The sequence below is a fragment of the Urocampus carinirostris genome, chromosome 12 (assembly GCF_059441175.1).
Source record: "Urocampus carinirostris isolate Australia breed hairy pipefish chromosome 12, RoL_Ucar_1.0, whole genome shotgun sequence".
In the NCBI taxonomy this organism is placed as follows: domain Eukaryota; kingdom Metazoa; phylum Chordata; class Actinopteri; order Syngnathiformes; family Syngnathidae; genus Urocampus; species Urocampus carinirostris.
The window spans coordinates 24,771,928-24,794,587 of record NC_142360.1 but is presented as its reverse complement, the minus strand read 5'-3'; the positions used below and the strand labels follow the sequence as shown (position 1 = coordinate 24,794,587).

Here is a 22,660-nt window from a genome sequence, read left to right as displayed (position 1 = left end):
AAGAAGTAGAAATTGAAATAAATCACGTTTAAAATGTCCCGACTGACATGTTCCTCCATCAGACGTTTCCTTCTCGGACGAGATGAGCGACATGGGCAGCGACGCCGACATGTCGAGGGGCGAGCCGGCCGTCAAACGGGAGCGCATCGAAATGGGCCACGCTCTGCAGGACATGTGAGGCGGACCCCGCCCGCGCCTCACCCACCGCCCCTCCTCGTAGTCCGGCGGCCTTGATGTCAACCCTTTTTTCTCCTAGGAAGCAATCTGAAAATGTCCTTTTTCTGCTTTTGTGCAACTGTGAATGGGTTTGTGCAGTTCATTTGTTATGAGGAGTTTAACTTGGCAAGTGCGGTGCTGATGTGCTGTGTTTTTTGTTTTCTGTCGGAAATTCAGTTTGACTTAAATTAGCCGTGCCATGGTGTCATTCGAGTGCCTTAGATTGCTAACCGGGAACCCGTCAGTCCAGATGTCAGCCCGTCCCTGTGCCTCGACCGCACTACGAATGTATCGTCTGTAAAACTCATTCTCCGCAATTTCTGGTGCACACTGCTGGTAGACTCTGATCTAGAAACAATTGGGTCAAAAAAAATCATAGGAAAAATAACCCGATTAATTCAACCCATCTTCCGAAGTTGTTTTGCACAACTAAAAACATGTTCTGTTGAAAAATGGTTTAGTTTGTTTTAAAGCAGTGGTTCTCAACTGGTTTGACTTGAGGACCCACCATTCCACCCTAATGACGAGCTGCAAATTCATTGCATGAAAGGCTTGTGCAGTATGAAGTAGAGATAATAGAATATACTTATTTTTAAAATAAATTACTAGCAAAACCAAAAACTACTGTATTACTAGCATATAAGCCTTAAAATAGTCATATAATAAGAAAAGTTCTTACCCAAAGTAATAAGAAAATGTGTACGTAAACAATGATAATCACTTAAATGTAGATAATAAACGTCAATTTATCAATGGCCGACACGTGTAAATTCTTTTTGTATTCCGCAATAATTTCCTCTTCAATCTTTGTCCCTTTTTTCCCCCACTTTTCGTTTTCCTCATCACTGACTTTCTTGGCACCCATTATTATGGTAAGAAAAAGGAAATAAAACACACTAAATCACAATAAAATGTGATGTGGTCCCTCTGAAACGCGCCAATCAGAAGAGGATAAAGAGATCGAGCAGAGCATTATCGCCATCTACTGTTAAGGAGTGTAATTGACCTTCAGTTTTGTTTTCTTCTTAGCATGATGTTGTCAAGGCAAAGGCCACGCCCACTTTTTGGGTCCCGACCCAACAGCTAAGATTGTTGTGAGTACGCGATTATTTTTAAGTAATGAAATCAATGCAAGCAATGGACATCTCGCCATAACAACACAATCATGAGTGTGTGCAGTTACTTAAATTGTTAGCATGAAACTAAATCAGCCCAAAACAACTTACGATCGAACCTTATCTACTAGTGCTGTAAAACGGTGTTTCTCAACTGGTGGGGCAGGAGCCAAAAGTGGGTCACAGATCCGTTATCAATGAGTCACAAGCCTTTTTTTTGGTAAGATAACGCTAAGAAGGAAAAAAACAGGGTCAGTTACACTACTTAACCATAGATGGCGATAATGCCCTGCTCGATCTCTTCGACCTGTTCTGACAATTGGGACCACATTGCAATTTATTGTGATTTTGTTGGTTTTGATTCCTTTTTCTGCCCATAATTAAGGATCCCAAAAGAGTTAGTGACAGCAACGATCAAGTCGTATCAGAAAACGATTGGGAAATACAAAAATGGTGTAAACTACTGCTGGAAAGTGCATTAAATGGTTTAAAAAATGTATAATTCAAGCTTTTTATCAGTATATGAATCGTTATAAACTACATGATATATTAATCAAAGTTCAGTTGCACGGTTTGTCTAGACTATATTCTATACTCATTTCCGCCTGACCTCCAAAATTCTGTCAACCTTCAAATCCGGACTGAAAACTCACCTCTTCAGACTTGTCTGTTCTTGACCATATGCCTCAAACACTGCCCCTTTTTACTATAATATGATTTATTGGATATTTATTACTTGCTTGTTTTACTCTTCGTTTATTGTGTCCTACTCGTATGTACAGCGACCTTGGGTGTCCTGTAAGGCGCTTCAAAATACTATGTATTATTATATGGCTATTGTAATGTAGTTTTAGGGTTTTGCTTATATGCGATGTAGGCTCATATTCGGTGCTAGCAGTCCATATGGTTTTGCTGTTCATTTTGTTTGTTGAAAACAAAAATAAAAATAATCTATTCAGCTATCTCTGCTTTAAACTGCACAATCCTTTCATTGGTTAAATGTGAGAAGTCGACATTTTATCTTGGGTTTTGGGAAACAGCTAGTTATTAGGGCAGGGGTAGGGAACCTATGGCTCGGGAACCATATATGGCTCTTTTCATGAGTACATATGGCTCAGAAATAAAATGTAAAAGTCAAGTGATTTCATCCCGATTTTAGTCTATATAAAGCCGAACCAACTTAATGCAGAAGTTCCATAAATAAAAACGCTAGCAAACAACTTTGATTGGGTGAGCAGTACAGGTGGGCGGATCCCTGCCCACAGCGCAAGGCACTTCTCTCTCTCTCTCACTCAGTGCAGTCTACACCGAAAGTGAATATGACCATATGCTTATTGTTTGCAGTAATTTGTGACATTTTTCCAAAAGAACTTTGCATGCACATTGTTTTGAAACCGTTATTAAGGACACATTTCATGGGAAAAAATTGCCTCAACCCTCTTAACTGAAGGTGGAAGACAAATTGTAAATGGCATATTTACATTGATTTGGGACACAGGATTTGGCATTATTATCATTTCATACATTTGATTAAATCATCAAATGACACACAGTGAAATAAAATGTGTTGAAGAATTAGCTTTTGTCTAGAGAGCGTGTTTGGCAGTTTTTTCAATTTTGTCTGAAAATATATGATGTGCCTCTCTCAATTTCTTTTTAAAACATTTTTTGCTTTTATGGCTCTTTGGGTCAAAAAGGTTCCTGATCCCTGACTTAGGGTGCAACGGTGGGTCCTGAAATGAGATCAGTCGAGAATCCATTTGAATTGAATCGAGGATGGACAACTTCTAACAAGAGTAGTTCTGAATGCAGTTTTTGGTCCTCCTCACCTGGTTTACCTCACTACATTTTGGGCCAGGTTACCTTGGTTGCAGGTGATGTAAAGGAGGATTTTGTAAATAATTGTGTCCGGCCCACTGCAGACCCGTCGTAGCAAGCTAGCTCCCGAAGCGTGACTAATCACGCTACGATGACAGAGCGCCTCAGCAAAGGAGAACCTTTTGACTAAATGACATACTCGATATATCTTTCTATAAAGTGTGTTCTCTTTTGATTGTATCTCAACAAAAACGTGGTTTTGTCACTGATTAGAACTTGAGCGTGATTTGTGGGCTTTAGTTAGATCACGTATTCTTTTGCGGATTTTCGCCACTCTCCACTGACTTATTTAAGGTTTATTGAAATGTTTCCTGTCATTTCACTTCAAGTGCATTAAATAAAAGCTGTTTTCTGGGTTTTCTTTTTTGTTAGACTGTTTTAGATTTTTCGCCGATGCCTTTTTTTGGTTAAACTAGTTTTAGATTCTCATACGAGTATACTGAACCCTTATTTTGTGCATTATGAAACCGCCACTTCCTCTACGTGGTTGGTAAACAATTGAATTGTATTTTGTACTTTGTCAAATTGTGTTATGATAATAAACTGGTGTCAACCCAAAAACTTGCACAGGATTATTTCTTTTTCCAGTTCCAGCACATTTATTCAATGTAACAAATCCTCTTTTCGGAGAAAACAGAACATATACAAACCTGAATCTTTTTTTAAGGTAGAGAAGATATAACAATAACCCTGTTTACTCACTTGGAATATGCCAGTGATTCCCTACTTTTAGAATCACTTAAAACTGCTGCTTAGAATATGCTTAACACTCAGTAGTAACTTCCTTCACATATTTGTAACATTGAGCTTAATTTACAATCCAGTAGTACAAAGTCAGAAACGAGAAACTTTCCCCTAGGAAAGAATGGAGAAAAGGAAGAGTCTTGGTCCTCTTCTGCCTACTAAGTGCTCTTCGGATACTTCAGTACTCTTCAATAAGGATTTTGCCAACTTGTGAAAACCTCCAAAGCTGGGTCACAAGGTGCAGCCGGCCATGTACTTTCCTGTCAAAGAAAGAAAGCAGATCGAGAGTGGCAAATTATGGAAGACCGATCCTGCTATATGTAGAAATAAATGTATACAGATTATATATATATTGAAATTTGTTTTGATGTTTTGTCACAACAAAATGTTATTCAAATGAGGGCGTGGGACAAATTGACTGAGCTTTTCGCCTATTGGTTGATCAATGTAGGTAATATCAGACTAATTTCAACACTGATCAGTCTATGTGAAAACAAATATTTTGGAATAACCTTTTGTTATGACAAACTACAATCCAAACTACATGGCAAAACAACACAACAAAAACATGACAAGATACATTTTGAAATACACAACAAAATGCACCATGAAAGAAAAAACACAACAAACTATATGGCAAAAAACATGACAAAAGACACGATGCACTACACTTCAAACTACACGACGGAATACACAGCAAAAACACGCAGAAAACAGTGATGAACTACATGTCGAAATACACCATGAAAAACCACACGATGAAAAACAACAAAATACACAACTCAATCTACATGACAAAATACGCAACGAAATACATGGAGGAAAACAACAAAATACCCATCATTTAACATGACAAACGACAATATGAAATAAACCTCGAAAAACAACGAAGACAAACAAAAAACCCGATGAAACGAACTACGCAACGAAAAACACGACAGAATATACAATGAACAAAAGGACATACGACATGAAATACGACGCGAAATACAACATGAGAAACACGGAGAACTACATGACAAAATAAACGACAAAGTATGTGAAAAGTTACAAAATAAACTACGACGAAATATACAATGAAATTTATCACGTAATACACAATGAAAAACGACAAAACATGGCGAAATACACAACTAAAAGCACAACAAAATATACAAAAAATTAAATGACAAAATACATGACCAATACAAAATAAATATTAAAATAAATAATGACAAAAAGCATTGATCTATGAAAAAAATGGCATTGATGTCATATATTTAGGCGTTATGTGATTTACAGTGGGGCAAATATGTATTTAGTCAACCAATTATGCACGCTCTCCTACTTGAAAAGATTAGAGAGGCCTGTATTTGTCAACATGGGTAAACCTCAACCATGAGAGTAAAATGTGGGGTGGGGGCAGAAAATTACATTGTATGATTTTTACAGAATTTATTTCCAAATTACGGTGGAAAATAGATATTTGGTCACCTACAAACAACCAAGTTAACTGACTGTCAAAGAGGTCTAACAAGGGGGGACCTAGTGAATGACCTACAGAGAACTGAGACCACAGGGACAATGGCTACTATCAGTAACAAAATGCGCCGCCAGGGACTCAAATCCTGCACTGCCAGACGTGTCCCCCTTTCGAAGCCAGGCCCGTCTGCGATTCGCTCGAGAGCATTTGCACGATCCACAAGAGGACTGGGAGAACGCGTTATGGTATGATGAAACCAAAATAGAACTTTATAGTAGAAAACAAAACATGTCGTGTTTGGAGGAGAAAGAAGACTGAAGGTAAGGCATCACTGTATTTGAGGCAACATCTTGTAACTTTGCTGGAAAGAAGTTTCAAACATTAACATCTTTAACGTTAGGCTAACTTTAGCCAACGTTAGCTCTTGGCTGTGTTCACGTTACTTTCTTTAATGGGGGTTCAGTGGACTGTTTTTTGCTAGTTTTTGTCCTTTGCTAATCGTTCGTGATTCTTAGCTGTTGTTCAAAAGGCTCTAGTCATACTAATATTAACTTTTTGAGCTTGGCTTCGCTTCCCCCGCAGCTGGTCCACATAACAGAACAGAGCAGTAACCCGCTTCCATATGGATTAAATCCCAATGATATGTCAGATCAATGACATCCACCATGTTAGCATCTGAAAGGATATTTACCAAAGCATAGCATATCATTAAACTCTGCTAAGCGAACTAGTCTCCCACCTATTTCAATCATCAAGCTACTTTTATTCCTTAATAAAGCAAAGGGCACCCACTTTCATATGCATTTCTAAAATAGCAAATTAGCTAGATGGCTTGCTAAATAGCTAAAAAGGTAGCTTGAGAGTTAGCTAAAACGGTTAACAAGTAAACTAAAAAAAAGAGATAGCTAAAAGGGTAAAAAGCCATATAAATATCTAGATAAGAAAGCCAAAGACAAATCTAGACATCTAGAGAGAAAGTAGACCAAAGTTTAGCTTAATAAGTAGCAAACAATCTTAGTCAGATAGTATACAAAAATGTAAAAAGCTAGCTCGATAGCTTGCTAACTAGCTAAAAACGTAGGAAGATAGCTAGCTACGGAGCTAACAATGTATTGAGGGAGCAAGCTAAAAGAATAAATGAATAAAAACATGAATAAATATGTTTGTTTAGTACACAAATGGATTTTCATTCCACTCTTAAGTATTAATAATTATGTTTAAGCAACTGAGTCGTTTTTTTGTCAATGAAGCCCATGAACTGGAATTTATTTATTAGAATTTTTAAAGGTATGCTGGAGGCAGCATCAACATCCCCACTGTGAAGCATGCGGGTGGAAACAACATGCTTTGGGGCTGTTTTTCTGCAACGTAACCAGGACAACTGACCTGTGTAAAGGTAAGAATGAATGGGGGCATGTATCGAGAGATTTTGAGCAGAAAATCTCCTTCCATCAGCAAGGGTAACAAAGGAGTGGCTTTGTAAGAACAATTCCAAGGTCCAGGAGTGGGCTAGCCAGTCTCCAGATCTCAACCCCAAAGAAAATCTGTGGAGGGAGTTGAAAGTCTGTGTTGCCCAACAACAGTCTCATAACATCACTCCACTAAAGGAGATCTGTATGAAAGAATGGGCCTAAATACCAGCAACAGTGTGTTACAGAAAACGTTTGACCTGCCTTATTGCAAAGTGTACATCACAGTATTTATTTGCCCCACTGTATATACGAGATCATTCTAAGTCCGTAAAGTGACTGGCTATAATATTTAGTGTATGTTCACCTGTGGCAAATCTCTTTTTGACGAGCGACATTCGGTAGCGGCCGCCGACCAACTCCACGTCCATTCCCGACAGAGACGCCCCTGTGCCCAAGAACTGGACCGCCAGATTGGGTGGGGGGCCACGTGGCACCTCCAAACACTGCCAGCTGGCACAAAGGGTCCCTGAACCTGGCACACAAGTTAACAGAGTTGCAAAATATTAAAAATCAGATCCTGCTACTGGTAACTGTGAAAACCCCATGGGAGAACCCTACCCTTAAAACAACCTGGAAAGGGATGGCTGCCGCCACGCTGTATTTACCCAAGACCAATGTTGGAAATAAAGCAGTTTTATAAAACGCCATTACATAACGGTACCTTATTTTTCAGTAACTCATCCAACTCATTATTTTATCCGCCTTTACCGTTACTGGTTAAAAGCTATGCGTTACTTTGCCTAACGGCGATGTGCCTCCACAAACCTGACGGCGTGTCCAGGGGCACCTTTTTACGCTCTCCTCAGAGTTGTTGACGTCACGTCTTTCCTGATCGTGTCACCATTAGAAATAGCGACTTTCAATAGTTGGATGGGGATTATGAATATAGGATTTACTAATGCTCCGAAAGAAAAGGCAAATGAGGGCTGAGTTGACAGCACCCGACTGGTCTCGTTCGCAAAGGAAACATCTCTGAAAGCCAGCTCTTTGAAGTCAAAGAGGGGAGCCGGCTCACCACCCATCAACAGTGTTATATTTACGGTGGTCTTCAGTGTTGTTGTGTTTGTATGAAAGTGTAAAATGTATTCTCTTTTTCCTTTTGTGATTTTATTTTTCAATTTGTTCATTCTATTTTTGCCTTTTATTTTCTATTTTACCCCCTTTTTGAGTCATTCCGTGCATAATGTTACATAATAATTTGAATGATTGGCAATGAATGGATTAAAGCAACAAAAACAACCCGAAGAGCCGTTTGGAACCCGAAAGAGCCGGCTCTTTTTAGTGAGCCGAGACGGGAGAAAAAAACCTTCTCTAAAAATAGTTGAAAAGTCAATTTCAACAAGTAAACGTCAAATTTCAAATTTGCTCAGAAGATTTAAAATTCTTCGACATACTATATCTTTGTAAAGTAACGAAGATTACTAATCACTTTCCCTGGTAACTAGTTACTTTTATTACAAAGTAATTCAGTTTCTAACTCAGTTACTTTTTGGAAGAAGTATGGGGTAACTATCACCAATTACTTTTTTAACGTAACGTGCCAGACACTTCCCAAGACACACTACAGGAAGTGGGACTCCCATGACCCAGCAGGATTTGTGAACCGTGAATAAATAGAAGTGAACTTTGCCTGCTATCTCGTGGCATCCGTAGATAATTACCAAACTGTTCAGATAGGTGTCCAAACAAAGATACCACATCGTGCTAGCAATATTTACAAAACACTATGAGACTGTAATATTGTCAAGCCATTTCAATGAATTTCTGACCTTTGCTGTGGTTGGTGGGTGAGAGGTTGGCCAGCTTCCACAGCAGACGTCTTTCTTCTGCGTTCCTGCAAAGGCAAACAAACACAGGCTGACCTTCTCTCGCTCATCATCAAGACGGCACCGTATCATCTGCCAACGTTATTTTTAGCTCTTGGTTGGAGTCCTTAAACAAACGTCTTCTGTGGCTCGCTTGTCCACACGCTCGCACCAGAGGGTCAGCGTGTTGACGCTTGGCTTTGCCAGCTGGGACTCTGCCACATCCCCTCACTGGTTTTGCTCGAATACATCAACAGGAGTACACTAGTGAGTGGACCAGGGGTCTGGAAGGTATGGTTCGCGAGCCGGATATGGCTTTTTTCATGAGTACATGTGACTTGGATTTCAAATCAAATGACATAATCATATTCTCTGTGACTTGCAAAGCTGAAGCATCACTAAGTCGCTCCAAAATATATAGGACAAAGTTTCCACTACAGTTTACACTCATGGTATAGTGCGACACAGAGAGACCCGTTTTGGCTGTACTTCTCTAAAAAAATCCTTCATATGGAAACTCAATAAACAACCTACGTTCACTGATGAGAAACTTAATGGCAGGGGTTTTTAACCTTTTTCAAAATGAAAACTACTTTTTGATACTAATTAGCGCAAAGCGGCCCGCAGTATAATAAGCATTTCTAAAATAATAACTTGTTAGGTTATTATTATGTTGTTATCCGGTTAATTGTTGGAAGTAAATTTAAATAGACTCAGTCAACCATTAAAAAAATACTTTTACAAGAAAAACACAATGAGCCAGCATTGGTGAACTATTTTGAGAACAGGGTCGCAACTCACATGTACAAAAAAATGTATTTTTTAAAATGTATATATATATATATATATATATATATATATATATATATATATATATATACTTATATATATATATATATACAGTGAAGAAAATAAGTATTTGAACACCCTGCCATTTTGCTATTTTTCCCACTTAGATCATGGAGGAGTCTAAAATTTTCATCGTAGGTGCATGTCCACTGTGAGAAAGATAGACTATAAAGAAAAATCCCGAAATCACAATGCATGATTTTCTAACAATTTATTTGTGTGAGACAGCATCAAATAAGTATATAAACACCTGTGTATTATCTAGGATTCTGACCCTGAAAGACCTCTTAGTCCGCCCATTAGAAGTCCACCTGCACTCCATGCATCATCCTAAATCAGATGCACCTGTTTGAGGTAGTTAGCTGCACAAAGACTCCTGTCCACCCCATACAATCAGTAAGACTTTAACTTGTAACATGGCGAAAATTAAAGAGCTGTTCAAAGACACCAGAGACAAAATTGTTCACCTCACAAGGCTGGAAAGGGCTACGGAGCAATTTCCAAGCAGCTTGGTGAGAAGAGGTCCACTGTTGAAGCAATCATTAGAAAATGGAAGAAGCTAAACGTGAGGTCAATCTCCATCGGAGTAGAGCCCAATGCAAGATATTACGTCGTGGGGTATCAATGATTCTAAGAAAGGTGAGGAATCTCCCCGGAAATACATGACAGGAGTTGGTCAATGACCTGAAAAGAACTGGAGGTAATACACTGAGATGTTGTGATTTGAAATCATGCATAGCATTAAAGGCTTAAACCAGCACATGTCAAGTGTATGACCACTTGGATGATACAGAGGAGTCATGGTAGAAAGTTTTGTGGTCAGATGAGACCAAAATAGAACTTTTTGGTCATAATTCCACTAAGCGTGTTTGAAGGAAGAAGAATTAAGAGTACAATTTGAAGAACACCATCCCTACTGTAAAGGGTAGGCGTAGTCCCATCATGCTTTAGGGGTGTTTTTCTGCACATGGGACAGGACGAGTGCACTGCATTAAAGAGAGAATGATTGGGGCCGTCTTTTGTCAGATTTTGGGGAACAACCTCCTTTCCTCAGTCAGAGCATTGAAGATGGGTCGTGGCTGGGTCTTACAACACGACAACAACCCGAGGCACACAGCCAGGAAAATCAAAGAGTGGCTCTGTAGAAGCATATCAAGGTTCTAGTGGGCCAACCAAACACGATCCAACCATTTTCTCAACCGCATGAAGCCTTCTTATTACACTTTCATTTCAAAAGAAACGGCTCGCCTCTTTCTTACACCAACCATATTGAATGGATGCACGAGATATTAAATAAAAATGTCAAAGTTCTAAGTGCACTACAGATACAGTACAGTAAATACGTAGTATGTTTACACACGATCTAGGAAGACGAAGCGGATTATTTTTCTTCTGGGTGGATGCTTGGTGACCACTCACAGCATTACATATTTTTCGACATCCCCAAAAAAATGTTCATATCTACCGTTTTTCGCAAGTCGAATGCTCGTAAGTAGGGGAGCGACTGTACTGCTGAATTTGTCTGTCATTCATCAACCTCGAGCGATTCTGGCTCACCATGAGGCCGGCGGTTGACACTGCAGGTCGGCCGCAGTGTGGTCCAACGGCAGCAGAACCTGAACAGCCGTAAGCTGAGTGGACGGCGCCGTGACGGGACAGCAATGGTAGTCCAAAGACACCCTAGTCACGGTGCCGCTGCGCTGACACTCCGCCGACAGCAGAAGAGGAGCCCGGGCTGGATCCTGTGACGACAACTGCAAGCACATTCACAACATGACCATTTAGTGTAGGGGTAGGCAACCCAAAATGTTAAAAGAGCCACATTGGACCCAAAAAAAAAAATTGCCTGAGGCACGAAAAGGTAAAAGCCTTTTATTAGCCTTAAAATGAATGTACATATACATACAGTATGTGTCGCATTCATATATTAGCTATTTTAGCCTACTACTATATAAATGACTAAGTTGAATGTAGTGCATCCTCTGGACAATGATGCACCACGTGACAACTCTGATGTAGGATACTGCTCTAAGTTTAACCACAATACAACATTAATGAATTACAGTACGTTTCATTGCTTTGACAAAATTAAAGAAATTCAATAAATTATTATCACACCACCGTCACAGACAGTTGAGTATTCTGGCACTAAATCTTCTTGATTTGCTGTTTGTTGATGTTGCTTGACACATCACCGGCCTTTTCTTTCAGTGTCTTAGTGGAGAGAGGCATATCTTTGATTTTCTGCATAATTTTACTTTTGTTCTTGAAATCTGCAAATAGGTGTACTGATATCTTGACATAGTCACCATCTGTGAACGTTTTTCCCCGCTTTATTATTATATTATATTTATTATTATTTATAATTTTTATAGCATTGCAAAATGTTAAATGTGTCATGTTTTTCCTCCTCAATCTAACTTCAATGTGTAAATATTTTGGGAAAAGTGCCAGGGAGCCGCTCAGCAGCACTTAAAAGCTGCCTGTTGCCGACCCCCGATTTGGTGGAATAAGATCCCAAAATGCGATAAGATGTTTGATGAGAAGAACTTGGTGGCCAAATAGCATGCAGCACGACAAATTGGCATGGTGTTGCTAGTGACCTGATACTTGAGGAGTCCAACGTTGTAATAAGAGGCCTCGGGGTTGAGTTCAGCTTCCCGCTGCAAGCACACCTGCAGGGCCTGCATGTTGAACCAGAAATCTCTGGCGTCCGGATTGCTTTGAGACGTATCACTGTGTGCGGAAACATATTTATTGTTTGATCTGAGATGCATGCTATGAGAAAAAGCATTAGAAAGTATCATTTTGGAAAGACATTTTTCGTTATAATTATTTATCCATTTATTGGTGTCAATATTGACTGACATCATACTATTGAAAAAGTTGCCGCTTTTAATCCTGGGTGTTTAAATTGTTTTTTATATTTTTGATGAATGGATATTGTGTAAATATTAGACCACTCTCTCTCTCAGGCAAACACATTTATGCTTGCTTTTATATCCTTTGTATAAATTATTGTAATGCCCTGCTCTGCGGTCTTCCTAAAAAAGAACATTGCCAACTAACAACTACTACAGAATTCGGCAGCACGTGTGCTTGCGTGGGCCGGGAGAAGGATCACATTAGACCAATTCTAAAATCGCTGCATTGGCTCCCCGTGCGTGTCAGGATCAATTTTAAGATGCTTTTACTAGTTTGTAAAATGTTTTAACAGTCTTGGGCCATCCTATTGATCTGATTTGTTGTTATTATAACAGCCCTCTCGGTCTTTGAGGTCCTCTGGCAGCGGTTTGTTGACTGTCCCTTGGGTGAGGACAAAAACCTATGGTGAAGCAGCATTCAGCCACTTTGGTCCTCATCAATGGAACAGCCTGCCAGACCACATCAGGTCTGAAGGGACCCTTGATATTTTTAAGTGGAGGCTCAAGAAAAAAGACAGACAGACAGAAAGGAACAGGAACGTGAAATTACCTAAAGAGAAGCTTCTGATTAGGTAAGAAGTGGTCGATTCTGGATATGTTGACGAGTCGAAAGCTGAGCACAGGCACGTTGGGGTTTGCTGTAAAAACGCGAGTGATGCCGGCCGGGAAAGACATGGTCAGGTCACCTGTGATCTTCACAAGACACCTACAGAGACAATAACATGTGTTTTTCAGGGGCATTTCCAGATTTAACAGCAAGGGACCTTTTTGATCCACTTGATATCTAATGAAAGAGAAGTCAAGCTTACTGATTGTGTTGTCCGCCCTTGAAATACGCGTTGATGTACTCTGTGATGGCCGCGGCCACGGGCCAAGCCTCCTGTGTGCCGAGGGAAAGAGGACTGGGTCCTCGGGAAAGGTGCACTTGAAACAACGCAAATCAGCATCACATTTTGGGACATCAAGATAAAAAAATGTGTTAAATAAACTCTATGTGACATTAAACAAGAAGCACTTATCCCACTCAAATATGTTGTTATAGAATATCCCAAAATGAATATAAGTTAGTGGCATTTTGTTCCCATTTATTTTTAACTCATTCAGTGCCAGACATTTCTCTTAAATGGGAAGTGCCGGTGCCAGCCAATTTTGGCCATTTTGACTCATTTTTAAAGGCCTGCAGAAAATGTTGCTATGTAGCGATAGGACACACAAAAGCTTGAACCCTTTTTTGAAAATACTCGTTACAAAGAAAATATTGTATTTATAATTTTGATACCTCTAATATCCAAACAACTATTTCCATGAACTCAAGGGCACTTTGCTTGCAAAATAACATTTTATCGCAAGAACACTGAACCTATGCGTTAACGCATTGTAAGAACTTTTCAGCCACCGATGTTTCCGGTGACGTGATCACATGATTCGGGTCGCCATGGCGATCGAGGGCATCCAAGAGAGGTCTTGCCTCTCAGCCCGTCAATGTCAAAGGGACTTTGTCATCTTTTTTAGAAAGACATAAGCTTTCAAGCGCTACATTATCATTATATCTTGATTTATCTTACCACACTGCGAGTACATAACATATAGGCCGTCGATACACTGCCATACCGTGTCACACAGTGGACACAGGAAACAAAACAAGGGGCGAAGTGAGTTGACAAAGATCTGATCAAAACAACTCCTACCATCTAGTGATTTATTGTCTTGTAATAGCTTCCAGAGGCTTGATACTTGGTGATTAGCAGCACCAAAGCCTTTAGAATAGTTTAAAAATAAAAAACATATTTTTATGTTTTGGCACTCGGGGACAATGCTTCTGCAAATGTATTTATACGGCACTGAATGAGTTAAACTTTTCAATATGAAAACTACCATATGTATTCGTGTATAATGCACGCTTGAGTATAAAGCGCACGCCTAATTTATTTTATTTTATTAAAAATTGGTATAAAATGTCGTTTCACTTTCTCTGAGCTCAAACTATGCGGTTTGATGCAAAGATATGGAACCCAGGTCGCAGAGGTGAGAGCGCCAAAACTTAATCACTGAACCACTAGTTATATAGATGACATATGAAAAGGTATTACATTTAATCACTTTATTTTATTACACTATTTTTTTTTCAGGCTACCAGAGACAAATGTTAATTTTGTTGTGCATTCCACATGTTACAGTGACAATAAATTCCATTCAATTCTAAGCATTGTAAGAGAGATGTTATTGAATGCATGTTGCCATGATTAAAATTATTTTTTGACAACAAAAGTATGAACACAATCGCAACTTGAAATTTACAATGTATTTATTTAATGTCCTTTAAACTCTGATTCACCATCAGATAAACCAAAGTGTTGTTTCCCATATCATGATTTTCTTTGTGTTTATATATTTCAAGACAACTTTCTGTTTTCTTCATTCTCTAAAATTCGGCTCTGGTACCATGACTAAAAATAATGGAATGAAATAAAACACACTGCCTTTTCAATATTTATCTGTATTCTTTGTGATTTAGTGGTTACAATTCAGTGCTCACACCACTGCGACCTGTGTTAGCTTGTATCATTGTATCCAATGCAATTGTGGTCAGCGATATTTTACGACTGGTCATTCATTGCACAAATTGGTAAATCTCATGTACAACGCACATCCAAACTTTGACCTCTTTTTTAGGTGCAATATAATGCGCCTTATACACAAACAAATAAGGTAAATACAGATCTGAGTTGTCATCGGGACGCTTCATATGTCACCATTTGGTTATCCTAAATAGCTAGTGTTTTTTTTTTACTTGCACAATCATGTCACTCCTGGAGTCGTTCAAAAATGGACCATTTTAGAGGTAAAGGGTTTTATTTTTAAGCAAAACATAAGTCTGTCTTGATGCTGCCTGTTTGGTGACAAAAACATCCATTCACTCTGAAAGAACAGGCAGTGAGGGTCAATTCACACTTACTTTGTCTTGGTGGGTGGTTCTGCAGAGGGTATGGCAAAGGCGAGGAAGATTTTCCAACCCTAGCAGGGCTGGGGGCACGGTTCTGTCCTTCCCATTTAGCATCCTTGGTTTGAGGCCCCCATTCACTGGGGCTGGACGATGAAGATGAAGAGGTGAGGGAGGGACTAGGCTCCGGCAAAGGAGATGAGCATAGTGACCGGGACTGAGAGGAAAAAAAAAAAAAAACAAATTTGAAAAAAAGTCCTCTTTGTTTTTTATCTTTTTAGGGAATTTGGTTGGCGTTTGGACTTTACTTGAAACAGTACTTTCCCCATTTTCAAGCTACACTGAAAAAATAAAACTTTACCAAAAATATGGGGACAAGGATGTAGTCAATCCCCACCCCCTGTCCATCCAATTTCTCCTACCTAATGTGTTCCGCCCACAACAGCTATGCTAAAAATAAGACAAAAGTAGATCAACACGGTGGGGAAAAAATATAAGGGCTATTTGATCTCAGTTGGGCATTGTTGACACATACTTAATAAGGAAAATATTCTACTTTCATTTTAAGGACACCTTGAACAGCTCACCCGGCTCGTATGTGTATATTTTTTATAACAATGACAATGATGTGATTAATATCTCCATGTCTACATATAGATTCAACTTAGTGTCTTTATAACAGATTAATATAAGTTTACGTAAAGGTTTAAAGCAGCAGTCCGAACTATGTCATGGGGCCCATTTGCTGCATGCAGACTACACATTAAGGATTTTCCAACATATCCATTAATTTCTGTGTACTCACTGGGGTAAAAAATATATATATTTATGGGACTATATATTATTCTTTTCGCTGACAATATGAGCAATCTATCCCTTCAAAATTCTATGGAGTGGAGTCAGTTACATAAGGGGGGAAGGACCCATTCCACATTGGAAATCATTGGCTTGTAATGTCTGAAAGTGGGAATAATTTGGCATCAAAACTTGTGAGGCTTATCCTGTGTTATACTCAACAAATTACAGTGCTTTTATGGACGTTTCATATTATAATTAGGTAAAATCGAGTTGAGTGGGGCATCTGGCTGTATCTGGCTGAGAGGACACTGTGGTCTGGGGCATAAAGCACCAACGTACAACACAAATACTGCGTGCTGCATTCCGTGAAGCCACAGGCTAATGTGTCAATCAAGCAGATATCACACAATTTGTAGACATTCAAGCGAAGATAAAATCAAACATAATTCACTCCCAAAAAATTTTTCAAGGGAAACATGTGGACCTCATAAAATTGTCATATCCTGACCTTTTAGATGGGTCCCAATGTTGATGTCATAATAGTGGCCCTTCAATGTACATTACAAAGACATTTATTATGTACTTACTCTATCAGTTCCACTCAGTCGACTTGAGTTCCTTCTGGCCCTGTTGGCCCTGCAAATAGCAGCGGTGATCACATCAGCTGATTCGTGTTTAAAGTTGTGTTTGGTGCCTAACACACACAAAAGGATTTCATTTTTGTTTATGAATTGTTATGCTACAGACAATTCAATGGCAAAACCGAGCATGGCACCACAAGATTCATGTTGTGTTTGATTGCGGGGGTGCTCTTTTGTTTTCGCGCAGGTTGAAATAGGAGAAGAGGAGGTCCCAGCCAACAATACAAAGATAAAAACAAACTAACCAGATAACTATCTCCTCTGGTGAAGTTCTTTGGTGCTACATGTATCAATCCATTATCTGCACCCCTTATCTCCACTAGGGTTTTGCGGGGGTGGCAGAGCCCATCCCAGCCCTCTTTGGGCAGTGGGCAGGGGACACCCAGAACTGGTTGCCAGCCAGTGGCTGGGCACACAGAGACACTCTCTTATTCACTCCTATGGACAATTTGGATTGGCCAATTAACCTAATATGCAGGTTTTTGGAATGTGGTATGAAACCTGAGTGCCTGAAGGAAAGCCACACAAGCACAGGGGGGGGGACATGCACAGGAAGGCTGGTAGCTGGATTTGAAACCAAGATCTCAGAACTGGGCCACGGATGATCAAACCATTTAGTAGCAAACAACGCACGGAATTTTGTATTGCATCCACCTGTGTTGATCCGCAACGGGACGTAGATAGGTAACTATTGGCTTCAGTCTCAAGTGAAATGAAAAAGGTTTAATCATTTCAACTCTCCTGCTGCTTGTGTGATGGACAGAAAAATCCTGCACCGGGCAGCCATTTGTACTAGACCACATTGACTTTATTTTAAACACACCACCCCAAAACCACTGATCGTATTTAGTGCGTCGTTAGATGTATTCCTTCCATATAGTAAATAGTGTTTTTTTGCATAAACTGTCACGGGAGATGTTACATGATACAAGTCCAAAAATCCCTACCCCTGTGAGGGACGATGTTGCAAGGGAGTGGGCTGCTTATGTCCAGACAGTCTTCATCTTTGTCCGTGGAGAAACAAAGGTCCTCCTGCGGGCCGGAATGTCTTGTGAGAGGGGGCGCGTTTCGTCGGGGTTCGCTCTCTGACGCTCGCTGTTTTCTTCTTTCTCCTGCAGAATCACCCATTTCAACTCCTCCTTCATCTGGTTTGGATCGGCTCAGCAAATCTATGTGCCCAGAGGAGCCTTCGCTAAATGGGTTGAAGACAGAGTCCCAATGCACCAGTTCCTTCTTTGGCTGGGACTGATGAAAAGACCCCTGGTTGTTATTAAATGATATCCTAGTGTTGCTGGTGCGGCTGTCACTGCTATGTGGGACTATTCCTTCTGCTGCAGATAGAGAAGACTGGTGCGTGGGGCTGCCGATCATCGTTATGGCAAAGGGATCTTCAGAAGTAACAGGCGGTGGTAGACTCCGGTCACGTTTTCTGTCTCTGTTTTTACGAGTAGATAAGGTGGATGAAGAAGAGGAGGAAGAAGGGGGGCAAAGAGTCTTTGGGTCTGAGACAGGGATAAAGAACGGATCCCCTCTGTGCTCAGACCCTCGCCCATCCTTAGATGGGCATTGAGGCTGGGGCGGCCAGGCGTGAGACAGGTCTACCGTCTCCTGTGTGTTATTCCTGTCAAAAGCAGCAAAGAATGGATCTTCCGAGGGTTGTCGGCAGTTCCAAACCGTTGACACCATCTCAGATGAAGGGAGGGACTGCTGAAAGGCAGGGAAGCGTGTGGATGTGGAATCCATTTCTGAGGAACGGGAAGGGCCAACAGACCAAGTGGCCAAGGGGTCATCCTTTGGATGAGGACTTTGAGCAGGAGATGGGTCACGGAAGCCGGAGAGAAAAGGATCAGCAGGTCGACCTCGCGTCTGCCTCTGTTCCTTGCTTTTTGAAACAGAAGGCCATGCTGCCCAACCCACTTGCTCAGGGGAGGGGTCAACTGGCTGAAGGGAGGGCGAGTCCAGACCTGAGTCTTCAATGTTTTCCGGTGAGGAAGAGTCCGATGAAAAGGCAGCGTCTGATGCAAAAAAAAGAATAAATAAATAGGCTAATTGTCACAGTTAAAAAGTATATTTGTGTAGTGTTTCTCCTACATTCAGAGGCACCGAAGGAACTTTGCTTTCGGAGCTGCTCCTGACCACTAAAACTTTTAAATTTAAAGGCTCTTTCAAGAGGAGGTCCAAACAGGCTGTCAGTGCCAGAAGCTGTTGAATTCAACCTGCTAGAAAAAAAAAATCAATGACATTGGTTTTAAACATAAAGATTCAATGGCATATTTTCAATCTTATGGTTGTTACAAAAATAAATGTGACTTTCTGAGTGAACACTAATGGACCCAATTTGCATATATAATACAATGTTGATATATGTGTTTAAAAAATACATTACATAAAGTGTTTGCAGAAGAAATATGTGTCTTCACAAAAAAAATGTTTAACTCATACTCACTGTTTTTAAAGTTTGATAATGTTAAAGACAAATTTAAAGTTTAGATACATTTACTCAAAATGACATTTCAGATTTACAGACAAAGTCAGTTCTATAGTCTTACACCTAATGCACACTGTATCCAGAAAGACTGCGGTCCGGCGTCCATACACAACTAATAGAAAGCATTACGGCCGCTGTTTCAATGCACAATGCCTCTGGAACGGATGCAGTTTGTTGCGGTTACACTGCGGACCCCGCAAGCCTTAGGCAAGCTTTCCATTTCTTCCAAGCGACACACGCAGGCTTTTATGTAGCTAATGAAATTACAAGAGGCAGGCAGAAGTCATATGTCAAACGTATAGATATACAGAGACTCCTTGCTACTTCACAATTCACTTATCGCTGGTTCACTTCGCGGATTTTGAATTGAATTGACGTTATTGTCATCAATATCAATGTTTAGTCCATTGTGTTTGGAACTGCCAGCACAGTGAGCCCAGAGCAAATGTTATTACAGGGGCAGGTTAGGGAGGGTTTGTGTTTTGGGTGGGAGTGACTTTGTGCGCAACATATAGGCTGGTGTATGCTGTCAGTCAAACAACCGGGAGGGCGCATCAATTAAATCTGACTCAGAAAAGCACAAAAAAAATGGTACTCACCAGCGTGTGCCCTGTGGATTGTTATCGCGTCCAGGAATCGACTGAGGCGGCGTCGGGAGAGTAATCAATAACAAAGCTTCCGGTCCCGGCTTAATGCTACGACCAGGCTAACAATTTTCTTAAGCTACCCCTGCCGAGCTTGTGGCTCACCAATGCCAGATCCATTATGGATGAACTGGTTGACCTGGAGCTCAACTAGTGGGAAATCGCTAGAATTGTGACTCTTGTATCTTAATAATCGCGGAAACCTCACTGAAGTAGAGGTCACCCGATGCTAGCGTGCATCTAGTTAGGCACTCTCTCGCTTTTTTTACTCTGAAAGTAGAATCCCTCCAATTTCGTTGTACTTTTGCATAATGACAAAAAAAGGCCATTTAATAGACTGCATTTCTGTGTTCTGTATTTATTAGTAGTTCTTTAGTTGTTATTTTGTTGCAGGCATATACTGTCAGTTGGTAAGGACGTCATTTTGAGGTAAGTTTGCTCCTTTCGGACTTTTATAAAAGTGCAACGCTACTTTACGGATTTTCACTTTTGGAGTGTGGTTATGGTCCCCATAAACCGTGGCAACTGAGGGATCACTGAATGAATTTTTATTTCAGGCATTGTACCTACTTTACTCATTACTGTAATTTAAACGGTGTTCAAAGAGAATTAATCGGTGAGGGTTCAAGTACGTCAAAACAATTTAAAACAAACAAAGCAGAAGGAAACAATAGTGGTATCACATACTCTCACCTGCTATGTTCAGGAGTAGAAATTGACCTACGCAAGACTTCCTGGTCACCATCTAGAATGAAATACATAGCATAGTTCATCAGCAAATGTGTCCAGAATATTTTGGAGCTGTAGGAGGAGAAATCACATGAAAAGCAATGATGAATCACTGGCAACTAGCCCGCTCACTTACTTTAACCCAGAATACACAACTATGTGTTGTTATAAAAAAATGACCTCTTATGATCTCTTGATTTAAACAAATGTCTTGCTTCAATTCGAGAGCAGCAGCTTAATGAAATCCTTAACTAAAGCCAAAGCTGTTCACAGCAAGCAAAAATTGTTGCGTAGCAGTCAAATTTTCAAGGATTTCAAGCACCCGTACGAACCCCGAGGATGGTAGAAAAGGGAGAGGGAGAAATTTTCCAAGCAAGCAACAAAACACACAGACTAAAGAAACATACAAAAAACAAACCTTGATTGGAGGAGCCTTCATCATCTGTACGTCCAGATGTACTCGAGTTTCCTGTCAAGACAAACATTCGAAATAGTTTAACTTATCAAGGGTAACCGTTGACATATACACTGCACTACGTTTTAAGTATTGAAACAGTGAGGGTTTTCCCTTAATTTTGCAATCATCTGGTTCTTTAAAAGAAAAATATAAGAAAATATAATGTATTTCCTGGATTCTCAGAGTTAATCTCTTCTAGAACAATAAATATTCTAAGTGATTTTCCACAAAGTAGGATCGATCTCTAGCTCAGCTAAAATGCTATAGTCCGTATATAGTGGATGCAACAATTGTATTCATTCATATGTAGTGGAAGTCTATGCCTTTAGAAGGCCACATACAGCACACCTTGTAAACTGATAGGATGCAGAAATGGAGCAAGAGGAAATAAATACAGCAATTTTGATTTTGTAGAGTGACATTATTTTAACGTAATAAGTGTAATGCAAAAGGTTGTCCATTTACGTCATGACACGCTAATTCATAGATAAAGATAATTAGTCTGTCAATAGTCATATAAACGTTTCATTTGGATGGCTCACGATTGGTTTAAGTGTCCTGGCACTCTTAAAGTGACACAAATCTGCTGAATAGAAAACATTTGAAATGTACAGAGTACAAAATATTTGATATGTGATATGGCGATGTAACACTGTACTCATTTGTCAAATATTAGTGGAAGTATTTTCATTTGAAAACTAAATAAGACAGGTTTTTTGGTATGAACTACGGCCCAAAAAACTTTTTTATTGAATGCTTAACTACCGTTACTTTGGCATAACCTTAAAGGAGCTGTCTGGAATTTGAGACGTTGCTACTCTCTGCAGCCATCTCCTGACTTAAGTCAAGATGGCTGTTCATTCGTCAACTGCGTGCATTTCTTAGACGCGCTCCAATGAACTCTTCTTTTTTGGGGTTTGGGTCTACATTCGGACTGTATTTGAACAGGTCATGCTACAATAACAAAATTCTGTCACGATTGTGACATATTCATCTAATCGCGAATACTCATTTTGCACATTCGCGATTAACATCTTTTTTTCTCTCCCCCCTCTTTGTGACCACCCAACTGAAACGAATAGACATCAACATGCAGGGATGCAAACGCCGAAGCAGACAATACTGGCACTCTTTGGTTGGTCATCATGGCATGTCAATTTCTGGTATCAAAACCACGCCTCACATAAATATTTTGGACATATTTTGGGTTTAAACCGAGCAACAGTGGTAAGCCACAAAATACAGAGAAGCGGTCTGCAAACTTTGTCTCAAGAAGGTGCCAGTGAAAAGAGCAAACACAACCAACCTCCAGGCAAACAATCCAGGGGTCGCAGCTTGTCAATTGGTTTTAATAAAAGGAACCGCATGTTAAGTTATAATAATAATTTCTTGATTATTTCTTGACCAGTGAACTGATCTTCTCTGTTAAGGTGTACAGTATGTGTAATATTAGGTCTCATATTATTGTAGTAGCATATAATGCAAAGGGAAAAAAAT

At 39.9% G+C, this 22,660-nt stretch overlaps 2 protein-coding genes across 6 annotated transcripts in view; one reads left to right on the top strand and one right to left on the bottom strand.

Moving 5' to 3' along the window:
- rfx2 (regulatory factor X, 2 (influences HLA class II expression)) overlaps positions 1-1,515 on the top strand; it is a 61,120-nt gene extending 59,605 nt beyond the window's left edge. For all 5 annotated transcript variants that reach the window (XM_088349074.1, XM_088349073.1, XM_088349070.1 and 2 more), the window contains one exon: positions 63-1,515. In XM_088349074.1, the coding sequence (XP_088205200.1) occupies positions 63-178 (116 nt within the window). In that variant the 3' untranslated portion in view covers positions 179-1,515. The remainder of the gene's footprint in view (positions 1-62) is intronic.
- Positions 1,516-3,790: 2,275 nt separating this feature from the next.
- fcho1 (FCH and mu domain containing endocytic adaptor 1) overlaps positions 3,791-22,660 on the bottom strand; it is a 45,595-nt gene continuing 26,725 nt past the window's right edge. Inside the window, exons 15-27 of the mRNA XM_088349068.1 lie at positions 21,125-21,175; positions 20,671-20,722; positions 18,937-19,061; positions 17,793-18,860; positions 16,792-16,898; positions 15,422-15,623; positions 13,275-13,389; positions 13,016-13,171; positions 12,145-12,277; positions 11,099-11,295; positions 8,657-8,721; positions 7,192-7,359; positions 3,791-4,213 (exon numbers count right to left, since the gene is read on the bottom strand). Coding sequence (XP_088205194.1) covers positions 4,185-4,213; positions 7,192-7,359; positions 8,657-8,721; positions 11,099-11,295; positions 12,145-12,277; positions 13,016-13,171; positions 13,275-13,389; positions 15,422-15,623; positions 16,792-16,898; positions 17,793-18,860; positions 18,937-19,061; positions 20,671-20,722; positions 21,125-21,175 — 2,468 coding nt within the window. The 3' untranslated portion in view covers positions 3,791-4,184. The remainder of the gene's footprint in view (positions 4,214-7,191; positions 7,360-8,656; positions 8,722-11,098; positions 11,296-12,144; positions 12,278-13,015; positions 13,172-13,274; positions 13,390-15,421; positions 15,624-16,791; positions 16,899-17,792; positions 18,861-18,936; positions 19,062-20,670; positions 20,723-21,124; positions 21,176-22,660) is intronic.